General features: G+C 42.8%; 1 protein-coding gene across 1 annotated transcript in view; it reads right to left on the reverse strand.

Moving 5' to 3' along the window:
* Positions 1-25132, reverse strand: part of CAMK1D (calcium/calmodulin dependent protein kinase ID) — a 115329-nt gene that overhangs the window by 8632 nt on the left and 81565 nt on the right. The window contains exons 6-8 of the mRNA XM_062491566.1: positions 18227-18302; positions 9888-10000; positions 8096-8174 (exon numbers count right to left, since the gene is read on the reverse strand). Of these exons, the coding sequence (XP_062347550.1) occupies positions 8096-8174; positions 9888-10000; positions 18227-18302 (268 nt within the window). The remainder of the gene's footprint in view (positions 1-8095; positions 8175-9887; positions 10001-18226; positions 18303-25132) is intronic.

A 25132-nucleotide genomic window follows, 5' to 3' on the forward strand; every position in this document is an offset into this window, starting at 1 on the left:
ACTGATGTTGGGTCATATGCTGGGGCAAATGCAAGGATGCAAAGATTGTCTTATATGTTGTATGTAATACTTCCAGAAATAATTTTTTTTTAGCCACAGTGTAGTAAAACAATGTGCATTAGCAATAAAAAATACAAGAAATTGAATAATCCACCAGGAACAGGGTGTCCCAGTCTGGGGAGCTCCAACAGAAGGTCTGGGGGACTCAGTAGTCATCTAGTCCTTCTGCCCACCCCAGCTCTGTCAAAATAATTTTGACAAATATTTGACAAATCAGTCCCTAAAGATCTGTGGAAGATGGAGACTCTTCAGGCAACCTATTCCAGTGCCTCACTATCTCCTAGAAGACATGGAAAATAGTTTATTCCCTTTGTCTTTGAAGCATCCTTTCACGTATTTGAAGACTGTTATCATGACTTCTCTCAGTCTTCTCTTCTCTAGACTAAACAAACTGATTCTTTCACTGTTTCTTCATAACTCATGTTTTCTAATCCTCTGATCTGGTGAGCTCCTCTGGACTTTCTCCAACTAGTCCACATCTTCCTTCAAGGGCAGCACCCGAACCTTCTCTGTTTTCCAACTAAGGCAGCAAAATGGCAGCACTGCTTTGTGCTTCTAAAAGACAAAAAACTTTGCTTACATACCCCAGACTGCTGCTTCCATTTATGTGTCCTGTGCATTGGAGACACCCCTTTCGCTTTGCCCAGATCATTCCAAACTGTAACCCTGCTCTTCTAAGGACATGCTTCTTTTTTCTGCCTTCATGTCCTTGGCACATCTAAGAAGTGCTGAGACCGGCCTTCCCCAAATTGCTGCCTGCCTTCCAGCTGACAACCATCTCCCAGGATCTTCATCAGAGAGATGAGAGGAATGACTTACCCTTGGGAGGAAGGACTAAACCCTCATGTCCCAAGAGTGGAAACCCACCAAACCCATATTGGTTTAATAAATTTAATTAATAAACCAATATTGGTATATTCAAGAGTGCTGGAGGCAGCAGGATTGTGGGCAGGAAGGAGTAGAGCTTCCATTCAGGGTAACTCTCACCCAGCTGGGAAGGGTCCTGTCTCACTGCCACTGCCATGTAGCCTCTGCCTCAAGCAGACAGAAGAACTGGGCAAAGCACAGCTCCCAAATGGCACCTGACTTCCTCTCTGGGATCCCTGTTCTGTCAGTAGAGAAAGGGAGGTGTTTGGTTGAGAACTGGATGATCTTCAGATCTTTGAAGATGCCTTGCTGTCAAGTTGGATTTCCTGGATTTCCCACTGGGGCCAGGTGACCAAAATCTTTGTGAGCCACTATCTGGGTTAAGTGTCATGTTCACTGTTCCATCCTCTGTCCTGCACAGTGAACATTGCCAGGCTCAGCACACACTCTGATGGATCCCAAGCAGTCCACACTCCCAGACAGCCTGAGCAGAGTTTCCCAGTGGGAATGCAAACCACTAGTCAGAGTCATTCCAAAATGTCATGAGAACTCTGCTCTGTCCAAGAACACCTCCTTGGTGAAGGCAGGTGCCCTCAACACACACCAGCTGGGAGCACTGGCTGTCACACTACAGATTTCAGGAGAAACTACAAGGCAAACCATCCCTTCAGTAACTGATCAAAGAGGCCAAGACAGAAAATTCACTTACACTTGCAAAGCATATTTTTCCAGCAAAATGAATGACACATTTAGCTTTACAAGCAAGTTGGTTAACAAACTCTGTAAGAACAGATCCTGTTTTCCACCTGTCAAATCCTATTTTGGAAACACAGAACAAGTTCTTGGGGCATGATGCCCTTGCCAGCTCTTCGGGAAGATTGTTCTTGCCAGTTTCCACAAGGATTTGAAAATACATTTTTGTCATATGAAGCTTTTGATTGGGCGTGTAGCTGCAACACAGGCTATATATTTTTTCATTATTATTATTTTTAGTTTAGGGATCATTTTCTGAAATGCTGGTGCTTTCAATAAGAAACTGATGGTTCCGAGAGTTCACAGACTGTTTTCTACCACCCCTAACTCTATATTCACTCTGCAATTCTTGTAATTCCAGGAGAAAAGTCTTGGTATTGGGTGTTTTCCAAATAGTATTTGTTTACTTCACAAGGGGATGGACAGACATCTTGTGAAGCCCTCAGATGCTACAGCAGTGGACCCATCCTACATCTTAGGTCTCCAGCAACATTAGCACCTTGCAGAAGATAGTTTCTAACCAGAGCAAAATAACAGCACTGCTGGGGCTAATTTAGTGCAGCAGGAGCTGTTCAAACACATGCTGGTATGCTGAATAGTGTGGCTCAGAATGCAGCCTCAACTGCCAAAGTCAGGAGTGGGATTGTTCTCCAAGCTGCCTTTGAAGAAATACCCTGCTAATCCTGTGATGCTGTAACATGAGCACTGTGCTTCCAGACTGTATTTTGCACTTGGCAGATTTTGTAACTTTTATGAAATACTCCTGGCGTTATAGTGTTTATAGTATAGTTTCACTTCTAGGAAAACAAGAGCAATGTTACCATCCCTATGCTGTTGGTGCTTTTCTGGAGATGAGGGGGTTTCAGAACACAGAAAGGTGGAGGTGAGCAGGGAGAAGTCACGTCTTTTGTACTCTCAACTGGTAAATATGAAAAATGAGATATGCTTTGGACACACAGATCTACTCTGTGGTTGGTATTATGAGCATCCTCACATCTATACCAAATATATTTAATTATGGACTTTAGTTCCCTTGCTGAAAAAAGAAAGAATGAAATTAAGAGATACTGGTTTTAGTGCATTTATAATTTCCCTTCCACATTTCTTCAACTCTCCAGATCCACAGGCTATAAACCATCTCATTTTTCCTTTTAGGACAAAAATACCATAGTATCTTTCTTTTTTTCTTTCTTTCTCCCTCCCTCTCTAGCACAACATATACTTTGCCTCTAGAAATCAGCTCCATTTTCACTGAGAAACTGCAATCAACTTGAACTAATCAGACTGATGTTTATCTAGGTCTAAACAATAGTTTCTGGCTTTGCAGTTAACTTTGAAATTAACTATGTCAGCACTGAAGTTTTTTTTTACCAACTGTACTACCTGACCCAGTAAAAGACATTACTTCTTCCTTCCACACACATATACAAAAATAAAATTAAACAAACCAGAATAATGCACAATCTGTTATCTCACTGAACATCACCCAGAACTAAGCAAGGACTGATTAGTCTAAGTTCAACCTGGATTTTCTCTCAGGATTCCCATTTTGCACCACCTGAAAGCAGCTGCATCCTAACAATGCTTTGGGGAATTTCACGTTGAAGCTGGTTTTACATCCAGTTGTCAATATATAACTGTCTCAATGCACAGAACTGGATACCAAGAGACCAAGAATGATGGCTCCCTATCCCAAACACATCCACTGAAGCGAAGAAGGGTATTTCTCATGAATAACCATAACAAATCTAATCCTGCACATGAGAGGAATCTAATCTATTGATCAAATATTATTTCATAGTATCTAATTTATTTTAGCTCTCTAGCTGACTTCAAACTTATCACACCAATTTATCTGGCCATACCACTTCTAAGCTTTGAGAGGACCCTCCAACAAAGATAAAACCATCAAATTTCCTTTTGGACAGTTCTTCATTAGCATGCTGCAAGCAAATGTCTCTCTCATCCTCCCTGCCCACCATGGCAGGCAGAGTCTTTCATCTACCATTATTTCCTGAACCTTCCTTCTGAAGGCAGCCAACTCAAATGCCGTGCTGGCCAAAAAGTGCTTGCAAATACTCCTGAGCATGATGACAGGAAACATGGAGTTAGTTGTAATGGATAATGCTGAGAGATCATAACTCTTCTATATGTACACAGACACACACACACACACACACACACACACATCCATGCACGTATATAAATATACACACACACACTGAATCAGTGATGTTCCAAAATAAATAGAGTGCAGGGATGAACTCAATAAGAATTTGATTTAATGTTGTAAACATCAGCAGTTCCCTTCAGGAAGGCCTTTTCACACTTCAAACAATATTGTCTGAGAACTGAGCTCTTTGTAAACTATGTCTTTTCCCTGTGTGGAAATTATTATCTGGCTTGTGCTCTCTGGCACATAATCAACACTTGGGAGTCATGGTCACCATTTGCAGAGGCTCATTCCTTGCCAAAGCTTTGTGATTCCTCAGCATAGGTGTGGCTGGACATAGGCACATACCAAGGATTCTCTCTCCCTTTGCACAAGCAATGGGGAAAGGCCAGGACCACAGTCCTACCTCCAGACACTGGGGTCTAACTGGTGTCACAAGCTCCTTCTCCCTTCTACAGTCTGTGTATTTACAATCTCTGTATGGAGGCAATTAATCCATCATCCTTTAATTTAGATGTTCCAAATTGCCTTTGATGCCATAAATGCCTTCAGTACACAGCTTTAAATCCCATTTAAGTTCACTTGGTTAATGCATGACAGAGTAAATAAATTCATGGCAACCCTTCTAACTTCTGTATTAGCTTCCTCACCGTTGGACTTTGTCCTCACTCTCTAAGCACTGTTTTCTTTCTCTCTGATCCAAATCTGGAGGCTGAATTTGGCTCTGCAGGACCTATTTGACGTGATGGGGAACACACTGCGATAATCCTTGTGGGTCCCTTCCACTTCAAGATATTCTGTTTCTATGAGTCTACAGCTGGAAAAAACAGGTCCTCAGGTTTCTGCTACTCCCCCCTAATCACTGCAGACTGAGCCACTGCACTAAACAGGATGTGGGTTCTGACATGGCAATATATTTAATAAACTTAATTGCTGTCTTTAATATGAGTCAGGGAAACATTAAAATGTATCAAGCTGCAGCAAAATCACCCCATTCTTTTGTTAACTTAATTTTCCATGTCCTTTTTGAAAAGTCACAGTGGGAAAAGCTGTGCAGAACATTGCACCTTTGCAGCACACCATAAACAGTGCAAACCTCACTGAAAGATACATTATAAAATAAATAACTTTTCCAGTGGAAAGCATAAGTCTCCCGTATATTAATCTGGACAAATCTGTATAAATGGACATGCAGGGGTGGAGTCATTATACCAACATGTCTCATATATTGTACTGTTTCTGCTACCATACTTCACTGCAATTATTAGCCTCGTTTTCTGCCAGCTCTGAGTTTAACAAACTATCCCCCTACCAAGGCCATTTGATTATAAATAACAAGACATCACGTAAATGCAGGCATGTGGTGAGCAGATACACTGCACAAAAGTGGGCCATTGGGAAGAAGCATTGACTTTTTTTAGGGTCTGATCCTGTGCAAACATTTAGTCATGCGAATAGCTGTCTATTCTGGAGCAGTTTCCCAAAACTAAAAGATATTATTAACCTTAAAGGCACAAATGTAATATCTTGCAAGATCCAGTTCCTGCAAGCCCTGTTTGGAAGGTTTTAATGAAAACACAGTGATTAAAATAAAAGGTGTGTTTTTAGAATCAGTTTGTTCTTCACAAATACTACATATTGAAACAACAAAATCTCATGGCCAGGTAGCCATGTCATGCACAGTTAATTACTTTCAGCACAATCAGGTTATAAAGTACTCATTATTCATGATTTGATAGATTTCTTCCTAATTTGCGAAGAACCCAATGATCTGATACTGCAGAGGAAGATTTCACAGGAGGAAGAAAAAGGGAAAGCTGGAAAATGTTACTACATGGAGCCACCTCACCAGATATACATTAATTATCTACCATGTGCACAGCAACAGTGACCCAGGGGTCCTGTGTTCTGCTGGTGAAACAAGGAGACAAACCCCAACTCCCACTGGAGTGTGGCAGAACTTGCATTAGCCTCAGTGGAATCAGGATTTCACTTCATGAGAACTCTAGGGTTCAGAGTTCCTTTTCCAGTTATGTTACTTGTGTAAACAAGAAAAAATACCTTTAATATCATCAAGGGCTGCTTGTAGTGCAAGCACTTTGCAAAAGCATATAATTTATGGGACCACTTCAGTCTGCTCTGATCATCTCTTCCCACTAAGCCAACAGTCTTATGTACCTCTGTACTTGTGATAACACACAGAGAAGGTGATGCTCTCTTGGCACTGTGGAAGGTGATGTAGCCAAGGGGGATGTGTGCTGAAAAATCCATGCTGATCTGAAAAGGGGGTGTGGGATGATAAAAAATCTGTGGTAGACTCTCTTCCACACATGCACCCCTGTCTTCAGCTGCTGCAACACTGAATGCAGCCATGAGAGAGAGGAGCTCAGGCTTGGAGCTGTTGGAAACTTAAATACCCCCAGGCTGAGAGGAGGACACAGCTGAACACTGAGACAAAGCACAGAACTCTCTTCCACCTCCACTGATAGACCTTCCCTCCTTTCCAGGAGAAGGAAAGGATGTCAGTGCCACAGATGTAATGGCTAGAATGAGAAAAAGAAACAGTAAAACCCTCACTGTTTCCTGACATAAGGGATCTAGGTGGAAAATGCTCCTTGAGCAAGGCATTGACAAAAGGAGATCCTATCACTAGCTCCAAAATAACAACTGGGTAAGCAGCCATGATTATCCAAAAAAGACATTTATCGCTACAGGATCCAAACGCTCCAAAAAAAGTCACTGCACAACTCTCCAGAGAGGTCCATACCATCCATATTACAGGAAGCTTTTCAGAGAAAGGGGGAAAGAGATGGAGTGCTGCTCATGAGCATTTGAGGAGGACAGAGGCAGATCTGAAGCCATAGCTTTGGAAACCTCCGTGCTTTGCTCTCAGCACAATTGTCCTGAAATCCCTTGGCACATTTTGTCTCTGTGTCAAAGGGAGGTGGATCCATGATGTGGAGTGGAAACACACTGAATATTTTCCTCCCTTCTGCAGTGCCATTTGCCTGTCTGACATTTCAAAGGCTGACCCTGAGCTGTGTCAGTGTCAGAACTTGAAATCTTGAAAATGAACCACTGGATGGCAAAGTCAGCCTGGCAGAAGAAGATGCCCCTGCCACAGAAACAGGGAAAAACCTTTTTGGAGGGTTGTTTTTAAATGGAAGATTGGATTCTGTGGAAAATAGTACGAATTATGTGGCAGTCTGTGAGTTTCCATTGGCCCTTGGCCATGACATGCAAAAGAAAAAATAAAAGTCCACACACACAAGAAAAGGAATGAAAACACTTTTTATCATTTTGTTCCTTTCGGAGGGCTCTGAAGCTGTGTGTGTTACAAGTGCCACGTTTCTTTGTTGCACTCCAGCCACCAACACAGATGTACCAGGGCCAGGAGCTGGATGCTTACATTTTGCGTATCTTGGATGTAAGGCTTTGGAAAATCTGTCTCTGAGTTGTACAAATGGTCACCTCATTCACTGCTAGGAGTTGCATTCTCATTGTTTATTCTGTGTTCCTAATACAGACTTGTTTAATTTCCTGAGGCTCAAGTCAGTATCATTTAGAACCAGGCTGGGATTTTCTTTCATCTCAAAAAGTGGGATTTCATTTCTCAAATTTCGTTTTTGTCACACAGACAGTGCAAAAGGAAATGGTGTTTGGGGCAATTATGATAGTACTAAAACAGAGTCTAATGCACAACTGGGGTGAAGTGTCATGCCATCAACTCTTTTCTGTTGCAGCTATTATAACAACAAAAATAATGCCTCACCTTGCTTATATAATGTCCCCTGCCCTAAAAGAGTGATATCCAGAGCCCATGTGTGGGTGCAGCTGGTAGTGTGGGATGATGCTCTCAGTCACTCAGGGCTGGTCAAAAGTACATGAGTCACCCTTGTTCCAGCTACACAAACCTTGGGTAATATTGGTGAAGTCACTCATATGCAAAGGCATCACTTAACTTAAAGCACTTTAATAATTTTGGCACATCCCACTGCTGCACTACAGTCATCATACATAATTCAGCATTTTACTAATCCTTACACAGATTGGTACTTGAGATTAAAGTCCATTACAGTTTTCCAGGAAAATCTGGAGAACAAAGGCAGGGGTTGTAAGAATAAAAGCACAGTTATGTAGTAGAGGTCAGTACAATACATGACAATAAAAACACTTCAATGCATGAATGTAAAAAAGTGCTCTGTGTCCTGAGGGTTCCTCAGAGCAGTGAGTGCTGCTTACCAAGGGTGCCGTGCTGCTTGCTCACAGGTGTATCTTTTATTAGGGTCCTTCTCCATCAAATTCCGAATAAAGTCTTTAGCTGAAAAAAAAAAAATAGAGAATGATTGAAAGTAACAGAGTTGATGCCCAGTTCTGCTGCCATATCATGAGCCAACAGGACTGATCAGGCTACCAAGTGCCATCTGGCCTCAACACTAGAAAATGGCCCCGGGTCATTTATCATTTATTAGTATAGATAGAACCAAAGTGACTTAGGACCAAATCCAAGCTATTTAGTCTACCAGATAAAAGCTGAAACTCCTGCAGCTATATTTAAGAGAGGGATGGATAATTCAGAGTCAGTGCAGTACAACCCTGCCAGCTCCTGGGTCCCTGGTCAGCCACATGCTGCATCTTCTTGGTGGTCTGAATGTGGCCACATACACTGGATGTGCTGAGGGGAGAGGGAGGAGGTCAGATGCCACAGTAAGAGGAGCTTCATATGGTTCATTCCAAGCAGTCACACACATGGACAGCTGTGAGTACATGTTGCCTACTTAAGAGGAATTCAGCAAGGAAAATGGACTCCCTGGAGCAGGAGGCAATGTGTTTTTAATTGACACTATAATGGAAGGAACGGAGATTGCAGCGTGGCGTGCGTCCAGCAGTTTCAGGACAGTGTAGCTGAAGGAGCCACAGCAAAGCCAAATATGGCAGGAAAATCTTGCTGATTTAGGTGATGGACATTCCCCCATGAGGCAGAAGGGTCTGCCTGCAGATCTTCATATTTTCTCTGAAAATCCTTATTAGTTTTAAAGAACTTCTCATCACATGTATTTTTGAGCGATCCATCACAATGATATCTGGACTGCAGATGTAAGCAGCATAAAATGTTTCTCTGTGTGGAGATAAGAGAATATATAATAATCTTTATAATAAAAACACTCAATTTTTATCTCCCCTGCCTCAATCAGTAGCACTAATAAATCAGAAAACTGCATTTATAGGGATATTTTTACATGATGGAATATTCCTAGAATTAATTTCTTCTTCTGCATTAAGTAGCAGATGTTTCCCTGGGTTGGACAGAACAAGGACACTGAGCTTGGGTGACCTCTTGGAGACACTGTGTTAGGGACAGATGCATGTGCAAGGCTGAATGTCCCCTGTGTCACCCCTAGACACAGATCCATGCTGGAGCCAGAAGCCCTTAGGAACATCTGCCTGTAACACATTTGGTGTATCTGCCCCTCTGCCAGGCTGACTGGAGCAGGGCCGGGTGGGTAGTATGGGTTAAATGTCTCCTGCACTGGGTGAGCAACATACACATGGACAGTCCTTCCAGTTTCTGGATCTGCTCACCTGCCTCATTTGAAAGCCATTAATTTCTTGGTTTTTTGCTGCACAGACTGAGGACTTGCTTTGGAGTTGCAGTGAAGTGTCAGCAACAGAGCCAAACTCGTTTGGCACCTTTTATTAATGACACATTAACAAACTGCTTTTCATTTGGACACAGTGAAGAAATTAAGCTGCTTTTTATTCTTGGGACAGTTTTCTGCCATCTTTATCTGCTGTTTGAGCTACGTTTTAGAGCTTTGTGTGTGACTGGACAAAATAGTACCTAACTTGTCTCTTGCAGAAATGAACTCCCATGACTATCTGAGCCAAAAGAAAAGCACATTCCCACTGGTGTTCAGTTAAAAGGATCTGTGCACATGATGGAGGATACATTTTCATGACTGGGGAAGGGATGCATGCAATAGGAACATGTGCATTCATAGTTGTTGCAATTTAAAGAGCAGTAGCTACTTACCAGACTCGGAGATGTCATCCCAGTATGGAGAGTCAAATTCATACTCTGCCTTAAGGATCTGCTCAAAGAGTTTGGAGTCATTTTCATCATAGAAAGGGGGATATCCACAGAGCCTAATGGAGAACAAGAAAAGAGAGAGGTGACCACTGGACCCATCTCTGTCCAGAAGGTAAGAAGGAGGGAAGGAGAAGAAGGAGAAAATCTCACTTAAGGCTTGACCCAGTAAGTTTTCAAACAGGCAAGTGCTGTCATGAGAGAAGTTTCTTCAGGGACATGTAAATCCACTTCTGCAGACTGGCACTGTCCTGGACAAAGTGGAATTCTGCCTGGAAGTCTGGTGCTGTTGACCCCATGATGACTCATGCAGATATCCTGGCCTGTCTTTGCATGCTTTTGAGTGCTTAACCAGAGGAATAATTTAACCAGTTTTATTACACAGACATGACACCTCTCCTGTACAAGGGCTAAGAGGAGATTTCTTGAGCTAAACCCTACATGTACAGAACATCAGTCCCTCCCTCAGCATACCCAGAAGACCTGGTGCAAAGCAGGACAGGGAGCCCTGAAGAGCTTTGAGGCAGAGGCTACAATGCATCTGCAGGATGTGCTGGGCTCTGTGTCCCCAGGCACAGTGAGGAGGATGCCCAGCAGCCCATCCACCTCTGCAGCACAGCTTGCAGGAGCTGCACATGGACCTGCTGCTGCTGCAGACACAGGGAAAGCCTCTCCCTTTCTCACTCCTGTAAGTGATTTCATTGACCACATCCAATTGCCTGCCTTGCCTGAGGCTAACAACAGTCCTGTCCTGCTTTTCAGTGTTTGTAGTCAGACTTCTCAGAAAACCTAGCCGCAGGACAAGTAGGTCATTGAACATTATTTGCCTAATTTGAGCTAATTCATTCAGGGTGCACAGTCCCAGTGCTGCAGAGCAGGACAGCCACCAAGCAGAGGCAGGGCTAGATGTGGGAAAAGCACATCTGGCACTGCATTAAGCAAGTGCAGTGATAAAACTCGTGTGTCAGAGATCCCTCACACCCAGCTGCTGCTGCAGGCAGTATTCTGTTCCACTCTGCACAGACATGCTAGCAGAGACAACCCTTCTTCAAGTTTTAACACCAGTGTTGCAAAGAACCACATTTACCTCTGAGGCTGGCCCAAGGTTTTAGCAAACCCATCCTGCTCGCAGTTAAACAGACCTTCCTGCCTCTGTGTAGACATGATACATTTTTTCCCTCTTATCTCTGGTCTATGGTCTAAGTCATTCTTTCACATACTTTGCTGGTATTGAACTGTTCTTTTTCCTACAGTTTTTTTTAAACTCTGAGTCAATCCATCTCAATAAAGCATTTAATTGGAGAGAGTCAGCCATTACAAACAGACTGTAGATCTAGCTCAGAAGCAGCAACAGAGCAAGGGGGGGAAACTGCAAGAAATTAAATACTTGAGTTATTTATAACCCAAAGCCAGCCGGCTGCCCTGGAGGTTATTTGAACCAACTCAACACTTGAGGGTGAAAGGAGCAATGTTTTGTTAGTTCTGAAGAGCCAGTGTGCTTGATAAATAATTTAAATACTGAGTGAGATGTTGATCTGCGTCACATCCACGCCGACCTGGGAGAACTCTACTGAAATTTGCAGCATGACAATGAACCCGCTGTGGTTCAGCTGAACCAGAAATCTCTCTCTTTATCTCAGAGAGCAGATGAGCCAGTCCTCATTTGTGTCCCTCTGGATGACTGCCATTATCAAAACCAGTAAGATACCCTCATGCCAGACATGCATGTATGTCCAGAGCAGGACTGTGCACCTACTTAAAAGGCAAGTGCTTGTGCGTGGGGCTGGGTGCTCCTGTTTGAAACCCCGTGGTGCGGGTGGTGAGTGAGAGGGGTCCTTAAAAATTCTGTGTTTAAGCAAATGTCAAAAAGCCACTATGTACACGGGCAACAGAAGAAAAGCATCTGAAAGCTTAATAAAGAAACTGGATCCACAATCAGTGTCCAGCTCTACAGGTATCTGTAAAGAGCTTACAAATTACTTGCTTTAGTGTAATTATCAGTGCTCACATCCCACAGTCTTGGGGTGGGGTGCGCATGAACTGATTTTCACCTCCCTCTTCTTTTGTCACAACCCTCAAGATTTTGGGTGCTTTCCTGAGGGGAAATGCCAGAGCTAACAGCATCAGCAACTGGTAGGATGAGCACTAGGGTAGAGATGGTGGGCAGGTTGGAGCAAAAAAAAAAAAAAAAAAAAAAAAAAAAAGAAAAAGAAAAGAAAAAAAACCAAAAAACTTGAAACCGTTGCTCTGTCCCCTCCTCCCTGTGAGACTCAGGGGGCTGCATGTGAAAAGCCTGACAGCCCTTCATTAATTTCTTGCCTTCCTCAGCACTTTCCTTAGACAAACTTAAAGTGCTCCAATAAAGCATTTTGAGACAAGCAGACAACACTGTGCATGCTGAGGCACTGGCAGGCTGCTCAGCAGAAAGAAATAACTCTCTTCAAATGTGCAGTGTACTAATTACCTTGGCAAAGGTACAAGAGCACAACTTAGGACTGCTGTGATTTATACACACTTGTGGCAGCAAAAGGTAGGAGCAAACTGCTAAGCAGCACAGAGCTGGAGGGCAACAACCCTGCAAGGGGGAGGCACAGAGACATGGGGCCCAGCAAGTCCCCCAGCCTCTCCAGAACCTTTCAATTCAGTTCCCCTGCACGGCTTGAGTATCTACAACACATCTGGGGAATCAGCCTCTGTGTCCAGGAGGTCACTGCAGCCCATGTTGATGCACAAGGAGAGACAGAGTAATGCAGGAGGGCACCAGAGCTGCCAGGAGCTGGGCACAGGACAGAAAACAGCCTCTCTTGGTGCAGATTTTCCCTTGCTAGGATGAGGTTGAGAAGCACTAGTTGCTACTACAGGTCATGGCAGGGAGATCTCCCCAGATCAGCCCCTCACCCGAGAGCTGAATGAGTGCAGGGCAAGGGCTGATCCTGGCTTGGCCAGGGATAGGATGAACCTCCTGCATAGGGGATTCAGGGATATTGCTCTGGGAGAAAAATCAATGAGGACCTACACCAGAAAGCATGTGAGAAGGCAGCAAGCACCGTAGGTCAGAGGAGGTGACATGTGGGAGAGGAACATCAGGGCACCCTGGCACAGGGATGGGTTGAGAGACAAAGTACAGGTCTCTGTATTTTATGTACAGCCTTTCTGTCCTTTTCCTTAAAAATAGAGCCTAGGAAGACATGGAAGTTTTAATGTTACTGACGGTTTAACATTATGGCTTTGCAGAAGGATGGGAAAGCCCCAGCAAATCAGCAATTTATGGCTGGAGGAAATCTTGCTGGACTTCCAGCAACTGGGCCACGTTCCAAAGTCCATAATGAGTTTTTTTCGTTAATTCTTACAGAATCAAAATCCCACTGACTTCATTTCCATCTGCTGGGAAATTTCTGTGTGAAAAAAAAATGACCTCAGTATCAGAGGTTCTGCTGCTTTTCTTTAGATATGCAGAAATGAAAAAATAACCCCTCTGTCTTCGATGTGAAAAAATCCTGCACTGTCCTGGGGGAGTTTCAGGCAGCTATTAGCTGTCATCCTTTACTTGCAGTTTCACCAAATAAAAGGTTTTCAGAATTATTTAGCAACCTTATCACACAAGCAGCAGATTTTCCCCTAAACTCCTCTTCCCAGTCTTACCTTAAAAATAATGGGATACAGATAAGAAAAACACAGGTGGATGTACGAGAGAAAGATATAGCCAGAAGTAATTTCTAAAAGTGATCCTGAGAGCACAAGAGGAATAGCAAGAACACCTTGTCCTCAACAGGCAGAGAAAGAAAACCTGTGAAAGCTCCCATTACATACTGGGGGTGATATTAAAGGCTAAATAACTCATTCACATGGTCAGGGTCCAGTCTGTAACACAAGAGGCCCCAGGGTTAGTTTCACAAACAATTTTACAGTTAGATTAGAACAAAGAATTCAGTAAGTGCTCAAAGACCTGAGATGTATGGTGTGGGAAGCCATTCAAGTGCTATTTACAGGGATAAACACATGTATTTCATCTTTATATTTTGGGAACTATCCCTCTTATTGGCTAACACTGGTGCCCCCACAAAGCTGTGGACAAGGACATATAGGGAATCACAGACAAATTAAGAAGGGAAAGAGTATCAAAGACAAATTAAGCAATGAGGAATGATAATTTGGGGTTGTTTTCCCAATGTTAGCTGAGTTTTCCTGAGCAACCCAAAACGCCTGTGTCCTCTGCCACCACTACTTCTCCTTCCAGTGCCAAACAAGTAAGTTATTCCTCACTTTTTTTTGCTTAGGTTTGTATGTGATGCCAAGCAGCCAAATGACTGACCACTTTTTCTCAATGAATGACTCCCAGGGTGATGGTGGAAATTTCTTTTGACATAATATACTTTGCACTGTCCCTGATTAATCCTTCCATACAAACATCACTGATGACCCATGCACATCTACTTGAAAATCAAAAGCAGATCAGCAGCAAAGTGTGAAAGTATGATTGCATGATTTGTCTCCAGATAGGTAATTGCTTATAAACAATAACAAACCAGTAACTCTCTGCCCAAACAAAGAGTGGAATAGAAACAAGAAAATTCAAGGCAAAATGTGTTTGACCTATTGCAGAAGACTATGACTAACCAGGGGCTGAGGCAGAGCATTCTGTGCCACCAGGTTCTTTTCCAGCTTCTAAACAGGGTTTTCTATTTTTTGCATAAATTAACCTGTTCTTCTCCATATAAGGTAGGCATGTGATCAGTATTTTAGTTTCCCAGGCTTTTATATTCTCTTATCTGACCCAGAAAGGTCCCAAATCCAGCTGCTGGGAATCCAGTGAAGTCTCTTGCTCTTCTTATGCTTTATATTTTTAAGCTGGACACATTATCAAAACTATCTTGTGATAACTGGAAGGCTGAGTTCAACAGTGAGGCTGTTTCAAATTGAGAAATACTGCAACTGGAATAACAGGAAATTTCAGGTCTAAAATTAGTTTTTGTGAATAATGACTTCTCATGCAAAACAGGTTTTGATAAAAACTCTGCTGGTGCAGCCTCTGCAGTCTGGCTGTCATTAACGAAAAGCATTAGAGACTGGCACTGAAACAAAGGTATTCTTTCCCAAAGACATCCTTGCATATCACGGAAACAAATATTTCTCTACAGCATTGGTGCCACAGAAACAGTTTGTTCTTCCAATGTCATAAAGTGAGGGCTCTCAAGTGAGACTGAGATTGGGTCTGGAGGCACTCAAACCACTTGCAGTAATATTAGCTCAAAGCGTCTTTAATTTATGCCTGGCTTCTGTGTTGGTTTCCTTTGAGTTTCCATCTTCTTAAATGACAACAGTCTGTCTAGAGTAGCAGTGAGGATCTGTGGGAGAGGTAAGGAGGTGAGGCAGGACATTGTGCTTGGACAGCCTTATGCAAAAATGCATCTCCAGCTGGTTTAGGCATGTGCGAATAGCTCCAGCTGTGCTGACTGTGGAGGTGGAAATGGTGCATCTGAAAGGGTGTAGCTACATATTTGAGCTAATAACTCCTGATCAGGGCAGGTTTAACTCCCAGCATTTCACCAGGTCCTTGTGCTGGTCCTTGTGGCATCTCAGTGCCATGTCACAGTGGAAGCCCCTGCTGGCAGTGCTACCTCTGGTGGTGTGGCACTGCTGAGACCACAGACCTGTGTATTAAACCCATGCCCACCACTGCTGGTGTCAGACTTCCCACCAGGGCTAATTTCCTCCAGCTTAGGGAAGGACCCTCCTCCTCTCTCTCTTTTTGCTGTATCCCAGACATTCATTTTTTTAAGAGACCACATCTGCAACTTCTGGATATGAGACCACATCTGCAACTCCTGGCTATTCCTGGAAGCAAGGATGAGATCCAGACCAAGACTAGGACACGTGAGATGTGGGCTGGGTTTCTAAGACCACATTGCACTCAACAGAGATAGAGTCAAGGGAGGCTGTAAATGTACCACAAAGCAGATGAATCCACACTAAGAAAGCGGGGAGCAGGGTGTGAACCAGTCTCCTCAGCACGAGCATCTGGTGCTATTTGACATGGTCCATGGTCTCCGGCTTGGATCCATGTCTCTCTCCAGGAGGAAGGTCTCTGCAATGTGTTACATTTTCCAAATCCATGTGGCTGCCCTGGACTCCTCAGCATGGCACTAGATGTGCAAGTTTAGGCAACTGAACAGTCCACCCTGGTGAAATGGCTGCTTGGATCCACCCAGGCTGGGTGGAGGTGCCCAGTGACTCTGGAGAAGCTGAAGTGCACTGGGGCCCCCATGCCATTGGCTGTGGGGGACTAACCAGAGAGAGTCCTGGAGTGCTGCTGACTGCTACAGGAGCTGAAGGATGTGGCTTACACATGGAAAGAGCTGGTTTGGTCTCAGACCTAATCCCACCCAAGCTGTAACAGTCTGGCAAAGACATTAACAGGCTCCTTCTACAGCAATGTGTTACTGCTGCTTATTTGGGCTGTACAAAATACAAATCAAGACCTTATTAGCTGAAGTACAGAAACCCTGAAAAGGTTTCCTTGTCCTGCAAACAGGAATTCATAGAGGCTCATTCTTACTGAGATGATTTAAGCCTTCTGGGTTAGGAATTCCCTGCATAGAGAATAGGGAATTTAAATTTGAGGAGTGTGCATGCCTTGCTCAACAAGCTGAGCACATGCTGATTTGGAAAACAGAGCAGGAAACAGAACTGAACCTTGCAGAAAGACTAGCCTTGCTTAGGCAGGGGAAAAGATTATGGAGGAGATGAAAACCTTCCACCTGTTGAAGAAATGTTCATAAACCAGGTGTGGAGGACACATTGCTTGACACTGTCTCACTCCTATTCCTCAGCAAGACCCATGAAAGCAACAAATGAAATCAGACCACAGGTCTGCCAGCAAAAGACCTTTGGTGCATGAGCCACTGACACATGGGACTGACAGCCTGGAGGAAAGCAGAGCCAGGTTTTATCTCCAGGCAGCCACATGCAACAGTTCACAGCCCTCCCATGGGCTCCCAGATGGACACGTTTTCATGGTGGATATTTGTCATTAAACTGAACCCAGGCAGTGGCTGAGCCTGGATGTGGGGCAGAGAAGTGCTGTCTCCTGCCTGCATTCTCCTTTTCCCACTCTCTGAAGCTGGTACTCAGCAAAGTGCTAAAAGAGCATCAGAAAAGACTCCAACTGTGTCCTGCCATGGCTGGCAAGGACTGATGATGTTAAAAATCCCAACCCCTAGAACTTCCATGATCAGATTTGCATGTCAAAAAGGTAACTTTAAGTCAGCACACACTACCCTCATCTAAAAGAGCACTAAGGAATGGTTTGTGAAGCAGCCTTCAATGTATTTTAGCATGTCTGTGCTTTTCCTCTCTGCTGTTATAGATCCCACTGGGCTTTGAAACAAAGTCAGAATCAGCACTGTTGTTTTTTTTTTTTTTTTTGTTTAGCAAAAGCTTTCTGCATCCTGCTATTGATGGATTCCTCCAAGAGAAATCCATTCCCATGTAAGTTCTGTACTCAAGAAGTTTTCAAAATAGTCAGTCTTAAAAACTAAAATTTTCAGGCAGGATTTTGTTTTAAATAAATAAACACACATGCAATAAACAAAGCTGCCTTCCTATACTATTTAATATAAGACCTCCCTGTTTTGGGTAGCATATAAATTATGCAAATGTGATGCAAATGAAAAGAATGAACATTGCACAGAGTAGATAGCACAGCAGTGAGGTATGCCCTGGCAAAAATAGTTCTACAGCACCATCAAAAAGTTATTCATGTTGACAAACCATGAAATGTCTGCATAAGGAAAAAGGGAACAAAGTAGGAATGTTTTAATGCTGCGCCTCATTGAAACTGCTTTTTCCTTTGGTCTTGTATAAGTGTGACAATTGCGTAAAAGGGCAAAGTACAACAAATAAAGCAGAGCTAATGAGGTCAGGAAGAGACATTTGTTTCTGTGGCAGAGCAGTGGACACAGCCAGATTTGTTTCTTCTCAAAGCCAATCTGAGCAGGAAACAACTTAAAATAATGTCACAACCTGGACAAGCTCACACTACTGTAGTGTAGTTCTGGTGGGAGCAAGGATTTTGACAGCTGAAGGGTGCTAGAGTCCATTTCTTACCACTTTTGCTCAAATTTCAGCCTTTATGCAACAGGGATGTGTCCAGGATACATGCTGACCTGTGTCACAAGCGTCATGGAAATAGTTATTTTGCCCCAGGCAAAGCAGGCAACTCCAGGGTGGGAAAGCAAGCTGTAGGTCCCAAAGGTGCCAGCACTGGAAACTCAGGAGGTACTCACAGGATGTAGGCGATGACCCCGATGGACCAGCAGTCCACGGCTTTGCTGTAGGGCTTCTGGGCCAGCACTTCAGGAGCTGAAAAGAAGAAGACCAGACATTTGAATATGGTCAAAAAAGTAAGACTCTGAAACTTGAAGACCCCCCAAGACCTTGTTTGCTCTCCACATACAGCCCTTGTGTTTGCAAATGTGTCTTGAGGTTTTTGAAGGTCATATTCTCATGAGAAAGGATGACTCTTAAAGTAGAGCAAATTCAAATTTTTTTTTTTTTTTTGTCTCCAGGCACAGAAAACAAAACAAAGCACAGAAATATGCATGAGAGGCAGAGGGCCATTATATCCCTGTTTAGGAGGAAAATGAGGCCAAGCTTTGCACGGGTGCAGAGATGCACATTCTCCCTGACAGCATCACAGTTCTGCCACATCCTGCTGCCAGAGAGGGGAGTTCCAGAGGCAGCTCAGAAAAGGCAGTGAGTCAGGAGGAGATAAGCTACATCTGCAGGAGAGGAAGGAGAGCAGTCATCACTTCTTCCAGCAGCTGCCATCCAAAGCCTGCTGGATGTCAGACTCAGAAAGAATAATTTGTCCTTCTGCTTCTGGGAACACAAACACCTCAGAGAGAGAAATGAAAAGCAGCAGCAATTGGACATGTGCACAAAGGAACTGAGCCTCTGCCTCTATACAGCCACCATAGTCTGAACTTTGCTAGAAGCAAGAGTCTGAGAATTTGTTGAAACTCTTTGTGGATTTGCTTTACTATCTTATACTACTGAGACATAAAAAGGTGTAATCTTTTGTTTGAGATCCTGAAGTATAATGTTTTCCCTGTTGGGATCTTGCAGTGCAAATGCTTAGACCCAAATTTTAAAACCCTGTGACCCTAATCTTTTTCATGTAAAGAAGCTTTTGCATTTTTCAAAGTGAAACGTCCACAGTAATGTAAAAAATCACCAATTGTGGCATTCCTACAGCAGACTTGCCATACTGGGTTTTAAAAAGTACAGTATTTCCTTTGAGTAATTTGGAGTTCAAATGCTGGAAAAAAGTAATGAAGTGACAAATCCCAACATATTTCTTGGGAGTCACATCTTCCTCTGCTAGGAGTCTCACCAACACCAAAGCACTTAGTTACTTGAAGAAGAGTAAAAAACAAACTGTGAAGCAATTTGTATTATTTGTATTAAAACTCAAGCCCCACATTTAGTTGCTACCTATCCTCTGTTGTACTGGTAGGATTCTTCAAAGACTTATCTTCTTAATCCGGACAAGCCAACAAAACCAAGGTCAATACTGCCAGCAAGGTATGGAACAAGAAGAAATAATGAGAATCAGAAAAGATTTTCTGGCGCTTTGAGGACTCATAGAGGAGATTGAAAGAAGACAGTGCATGAGGCAGGTGAGGGTATCTGTATTTCCACAAGCAGAACAATGATGGAAAGGGTCAAATTTCACCAGGGACATGTTGCAAAAATGAAGAAAATTCAGGGGGATGTGGATAAAATTATAGCTGGCAACCAGATTATGAGGACTCTTGAAGACTGGGACATGTCACAATCTGCAGCACAGGTTAAATACTAAACAAATTTTCAAGTCATTCAGCAAATTGGGACCACTGCATAAGAAATGAGACAGTTTCCTGTTTTGTTCCATCTCTTGTAATTGAATTTTTGTGACAAAATATGAAGAAGAAGGAAGTTAATGTTCTCCTGTCTTTATGTGCTTAGATGTCTTCCAACTCTCCGGTCCTTCCAAATTCCCAGTATTTTATTCACATTCTCTTCTACCTTTGACTGTGTGCTCCTGTTTACATAACTTTCAAGACTGGTAAACATTACACATCTCATAGCTCCTAAGGAAAATATTATGCAAATGGCTGCTGAGCACCAGTGAGCTCCTGACATTATACAGATATGCCACATTAACATAACAGAAAACAATTCTGAGATGATGGGATGTGAACTATACAAAGATTTTCCCTCTTAAAACATCAAAGCTGTGCTGAGGCATTTCTCTCTGTTTCAAAGGAGTGAAGAGCTCTGATAGCTGTTACTGTGGATGGTAGCTCTGAAACCAGTAAGAGCAATACTGGGTAAACATCAATGAAGAAAGGTAGGAGGTTTAAATACTTCTTTTAAGACCAAATGGCTGCTTTTGATTTTTGCTCAAATAAGCAGACATGCAGCAGGAGCAGGAGGACATAGCTCAGCATCATCTGTCTCTGATATATGGAAAAGATGGAAATATTTAATGAGCAAAAAATAAGTCAGGGAAGCTCTCAGGAATGATGGCAGATCAGTGCCAAGAGGCAAAAGCAGGAGACACAACAAAAAAAATCCAGGAGCTGACAGCATTAAAGGATCAACACAGATGTCTGGGGAGACAAAACAGCAGAAAGGAGAAGGGGAAAGTCAAATCTCCCATTTCTGGTGCTGGGGAGATGCCAGCTGAGCAACAGCTTCCACTGCCACACAGCCCCAGGGAATCACTCTGGGCTCAAATCATATACAGTGGTCATTTGGACAGGGAAATCGATGGAGAAAACCTGGACCCTTCCCTCACATCCAGGTAGCTGTTTCAGGCTGAGTCAGCATTGCTGCAGTGCCAGGTAAAAGGTGGAGGCTCATTGCACCTTCAGGTACATGAAGATGTCCTTCCTAGGCCAGATGATCCTGCTGTCTTACACTTAGTTTTGTGTTTTGGTTATGTCTTGCTTTTAATAAGAGAAAAAATTCAAAGGCTTGTTTCAAATGGAGGTTTTAAGAAAAGGTACAGAGCAGAACCTTTGGAACCCTTTCAGAACACAATGCCATTACCCTCAGAGAGCACAGCTATGCTAATAAGCCCCCTAAAAGTGCAGCAGCTGGATGCCAAAAGCTGCAATCTGTGTTCCTGCAAAGAGCTCAGGTGATAGAGATTGCTCTGATACTTTAAGCCTGTTGATCATACTGTACAAGTCATGAGGATGCTTGTTCTTCATAACAGCCTGTACTGCCCATGAAGGGCCAACCCAGCCCCTTTTGAAGTCAAAACCTGCAAAGTACCCTCCTCACAGTGCAAACAGGCTGAGATGCACATGAAGCAGCTTCACCACAAGACCAGAGTCCTTCTTGCACTGACTCCTGGGGTGAAAACAACTTATTTCCATTTTTTCACACATTCCTCCAATGTTCATCTTGTTCTGGTTGGCCAAGACTTTAAAGTTTGAGGCTGTTTCTGAAGGAGAGCAGGGTTTCAGTGCAGTATTCCTGATTTTTTGTGCTCCTGTTGTTCTTATTTCTTGTTGCTGAGTCAGATTTAGATATCTGTCGTGGGTAATAATGCAGTTTATGTTTAGCAAACAAAATTCTTTGTCAGGTTTCAGCAACAGAGCTGAGAAATTGCCCTGCCACATGCTTCTGCCTGAGCAAACCCTGTTCAGAGTGATTCCCATGCTTTAATTTTCCTTGATTACTCATGCTACTGCCTAAAGGCTCCTGATGTAGCTTATTGTTAATAAGTATGTTGGGAAGGTTTACTGAATATTTTCCAACCTTTGACTCAAAGGATACCAAGTAGGTCAAAATTCAACATGGAAAATCTATTGCTTACTTAAATGCTGTGGTCTTGCACAGGGTTAAGAGGAACACATGGCTTTGGTGAGATCTGAAACTACTGGATTTCTGGCAGAGCAGAGATGAAAGTTGTGAAACGACCTTTCATAAAAGCACTGCAGAAAATGAAAACAGTGATTGAGGTAGGGTGTACAGGGACCAACCACATATCCAGGAGCCAGCCCAGCTTGTATGAGAGAAAGTACAAGATAATTTTACTTGAAGAGGGAATTGGGACGCAGAGCAAGAATTTTAAATCTCAGTAGGATTAAGATATTAGTCAGCCACAAACACAGCTCATAATTCAGTGTTTCTGCAAAAGGAGAGCAGATTGCCTCAGACAGGCTTTCTAACATTTTTTTCTAACTTTTCAAGTGTCTTGAAAGTCTAAATTCCATCTGCAGAAGTAACCAAAACTTTTGAGGGACCACCTCTCATGGAAAGTCACTCAGTGGGACCCAATTCCCAAACATCCAAAATCTCTTTAGAAGAATTTGTTCAGTGACTGAAGTCACCTCCTGGTGGGTGCCCAGCTTCACGCACCTCAGGGATGGCTCATGTTCAGGCAGGTTTGAACAGCTCCTACATCAAAACTGAGTTATTATATGAGGTTAAGGGCTGACCAGCCCAAATCCATGATGTTTAAAATTATGAATGGCTTATTGGGATCTTGCTCATAATCACAGAGATCACTCAGGGTTTTGAAAACACCACTTCTCCTCCACATTAGACAATGGGTTCAGACCCATGCAGTCAGTCCTCACACCTAATTTGCAGTGAAATGAACCACACAAGCTGCCTCACCTTTCCCACTTCAGGTGCTATCAAAAAGGGTATCTTGTCCCAGCTCATCACTCAGATTCTTTACATAAGAAAGAAGAGTGATAAGGGAATAAGAATGGTAAGCAGATAAGAAAATGCAAGACCTTCTTAGAAGAGGTTGTACTATCAGGTCCCCTTTTCAGTAAGCAAACATTTAGATTGGCCTCTTAACAAAAGTGGCTCAAATAATTGGGTTAAATTATCTTAACTATCAGCTTTTCATCACAGGGCCAAAGCCTCTGACAAAACTCCTGAAAAAATAAGAACTCAGAGCTCTTGACAGTAATTTAATCTGTAAGGCAGAGCTTTAAAAGCTGCAGTGCTAATACACTACACTGGTCATGCACATTTTAGATACAGTCTAATTTGAAAAGTAATATTTTTGTTTTCATAAAAAACCTGATATTTGTTAAGGAATTTAATTATAATTACACCCTTCCTTACTCAAAAAAAATTTCCAGACCATATAAACAGACATTTAGTGTCTCGGATACTACTGTTCTTTGCAGATGAAAATAAGAAAAGTTGAGATAAAAACTGAAGCACAAGGAATTGAAAGTGTATCCAGATCAGGGAAATTAGACAGAAATGACAGGGGGGTTGCATACTTGCAAATACTTGGGCAGCAGACGTGAGTTAGGATCAGGTATGCTTCTGAGTCAGAAGCTTGTCCAGCACTTTGCAAAGTGGGATCTGACTGGACCCATTTCTGGAGATGAAGTATAAATAGTAGAAGATACCAATGACTTCTTAACAGAGTCCTGGATCCCTTTGATATGTGATATGTGCCTAAATCTCTTCCAGCAATTTAAAAAGAAAGTAATTAAACTGATAAAAGTAATTAATTCTAGTAAGATCTTAGCAAAAAGGGTGTTCCACCTATCTTTGAAGAAAAACGCCAGGAAATTAGTTTTAAGCGCTGGTCTCTGAGCGTTAGTTAACCTGAGGTAAAATACTTGGGAAAGAAAAAACAAAACACATAAAGAGGTGGCAGACAGGGCACTTCATGAGTTGGGACTGTGCCCTAGCCAGGCTGAGAACTCATTCATGCTATGCCATTAGGTGGAATGACTCTTCCACTGATTTGAGGACAACTGGCAGGTGCTGCAAGTTGCAGTGACACTGGAAGACATGAAAGCTTTTGGATGTGAACAAATTTCAGACCACCAGGACATCAGGTGTAACCTCAACTTAGAACCATTTGTGGGCATCATCACAGTGACCAGCAACAAAAACATAGTGTGCTTGGAAAATGTTGTCTGAGCAACCTATTATGTTTAAAAAAAAATCATACAGCACTAAAGGGTAGGTGCATCCTGTGCAGGACAGAAAAAATAGAACAAATAGAACAAATATTTAAAGCTGTTTTCTTTGTGAAGGAGGGGGAAAAGTCCTGTCAGCACTTCAGAAATAAGTGGCCATGACCTCTTGAACCAGGATGAGTAAATTCTGCCTTCAGCAAGGTAACAAGCCTGGAGGCACTTGTGCAGCCATTAGAGCCCCACGGGTAAGGAGAGCTCTCAAACATCTCTCAAAGCACTACAGCTCCTGTCACAAGCTCCAAGAGCTTCTTCTCCAAAATAACAAGTTTTCTCATGTAAATAGCAATGGTGAGAGGCTGCATGAGATCACTCAGAGACCAAGCAGAGTCACTCCCTCATTTTCACCAGCCCTTCTGCAAACATCATCTAAGCTTTGTCTTGAGGATCAATCTAGTCAGTGCCCATTCCAGAGCAAAATAAAATGTGTTTGATAAGGACAGAAGAGCTGACAGTAGAAATTATGAAAATTGCTGTCTCAGCTCAATTCCTGCTACTGCTTTGGAAGAAGATTTCCAGTGTGATGTAATTCTCAGAGTGCCTCCTGGCCCATGTCTTAAAATAAAATATTGATAGTCTGATGGCACCACAACGGGAAAGCACAGAAATCTGTTCATTTTCCCGATTTTATTGGGATAGAGTGTGTCTGCAGAGTGTGAAGATAATGCCCATAAAAATACCTTGACCAATCTGTATCACTGTCATTATCACCTAACCTGAGTTGTTGTACTATGATATCATCAGAACTATGAAAACAGGTGAGGTGGCAGCTGCAAAGTAAAAAGAGCTGCTGACAGCTGGAAAACATCCAGTCTTTCCTGCTGGAAATATCTGAGATAAATCTATCTACTGTCAGTTTCACAGATTTCATGGCTACCCCAGAGTTCAATTTTCCCACCTCAGCTGATGATCTTGGTGTGACATGAGGCACAGGCTTGCTGGACGTCTTGTACACAAAGGGAGCCTTTTAAATAGTGTTTGCTCAAACAGACCTCATCATCACCTGCCATCTAATGCTCACTTTCAGATACTTCAACTGTTTTTAAAGGCTGCTGGTACACATGCTGCTAATAGGTAGCCTTGTACAATCACCACCAAATGGACAGAAGAGCAAAGAATAAATGATAGAAAACAATCTGACACAATACAGGAAGGCCCAAGTATCTAAAGAGCTTT

The sequence above is a fragment of the Cinclus cinclus genome, chromosome 4, assembly GCF_963662255.1.
Source record: "Cinclus cinclus chromosome 4, bCinCin1.1, whole genome shotgun sequence".
Classification (NCBI taxonomy): Eukaryota; Metazoa; Chordata; class Aves; order Passeriformes; family Cinclidae; genus Cinclus; species Cinclus cinclus.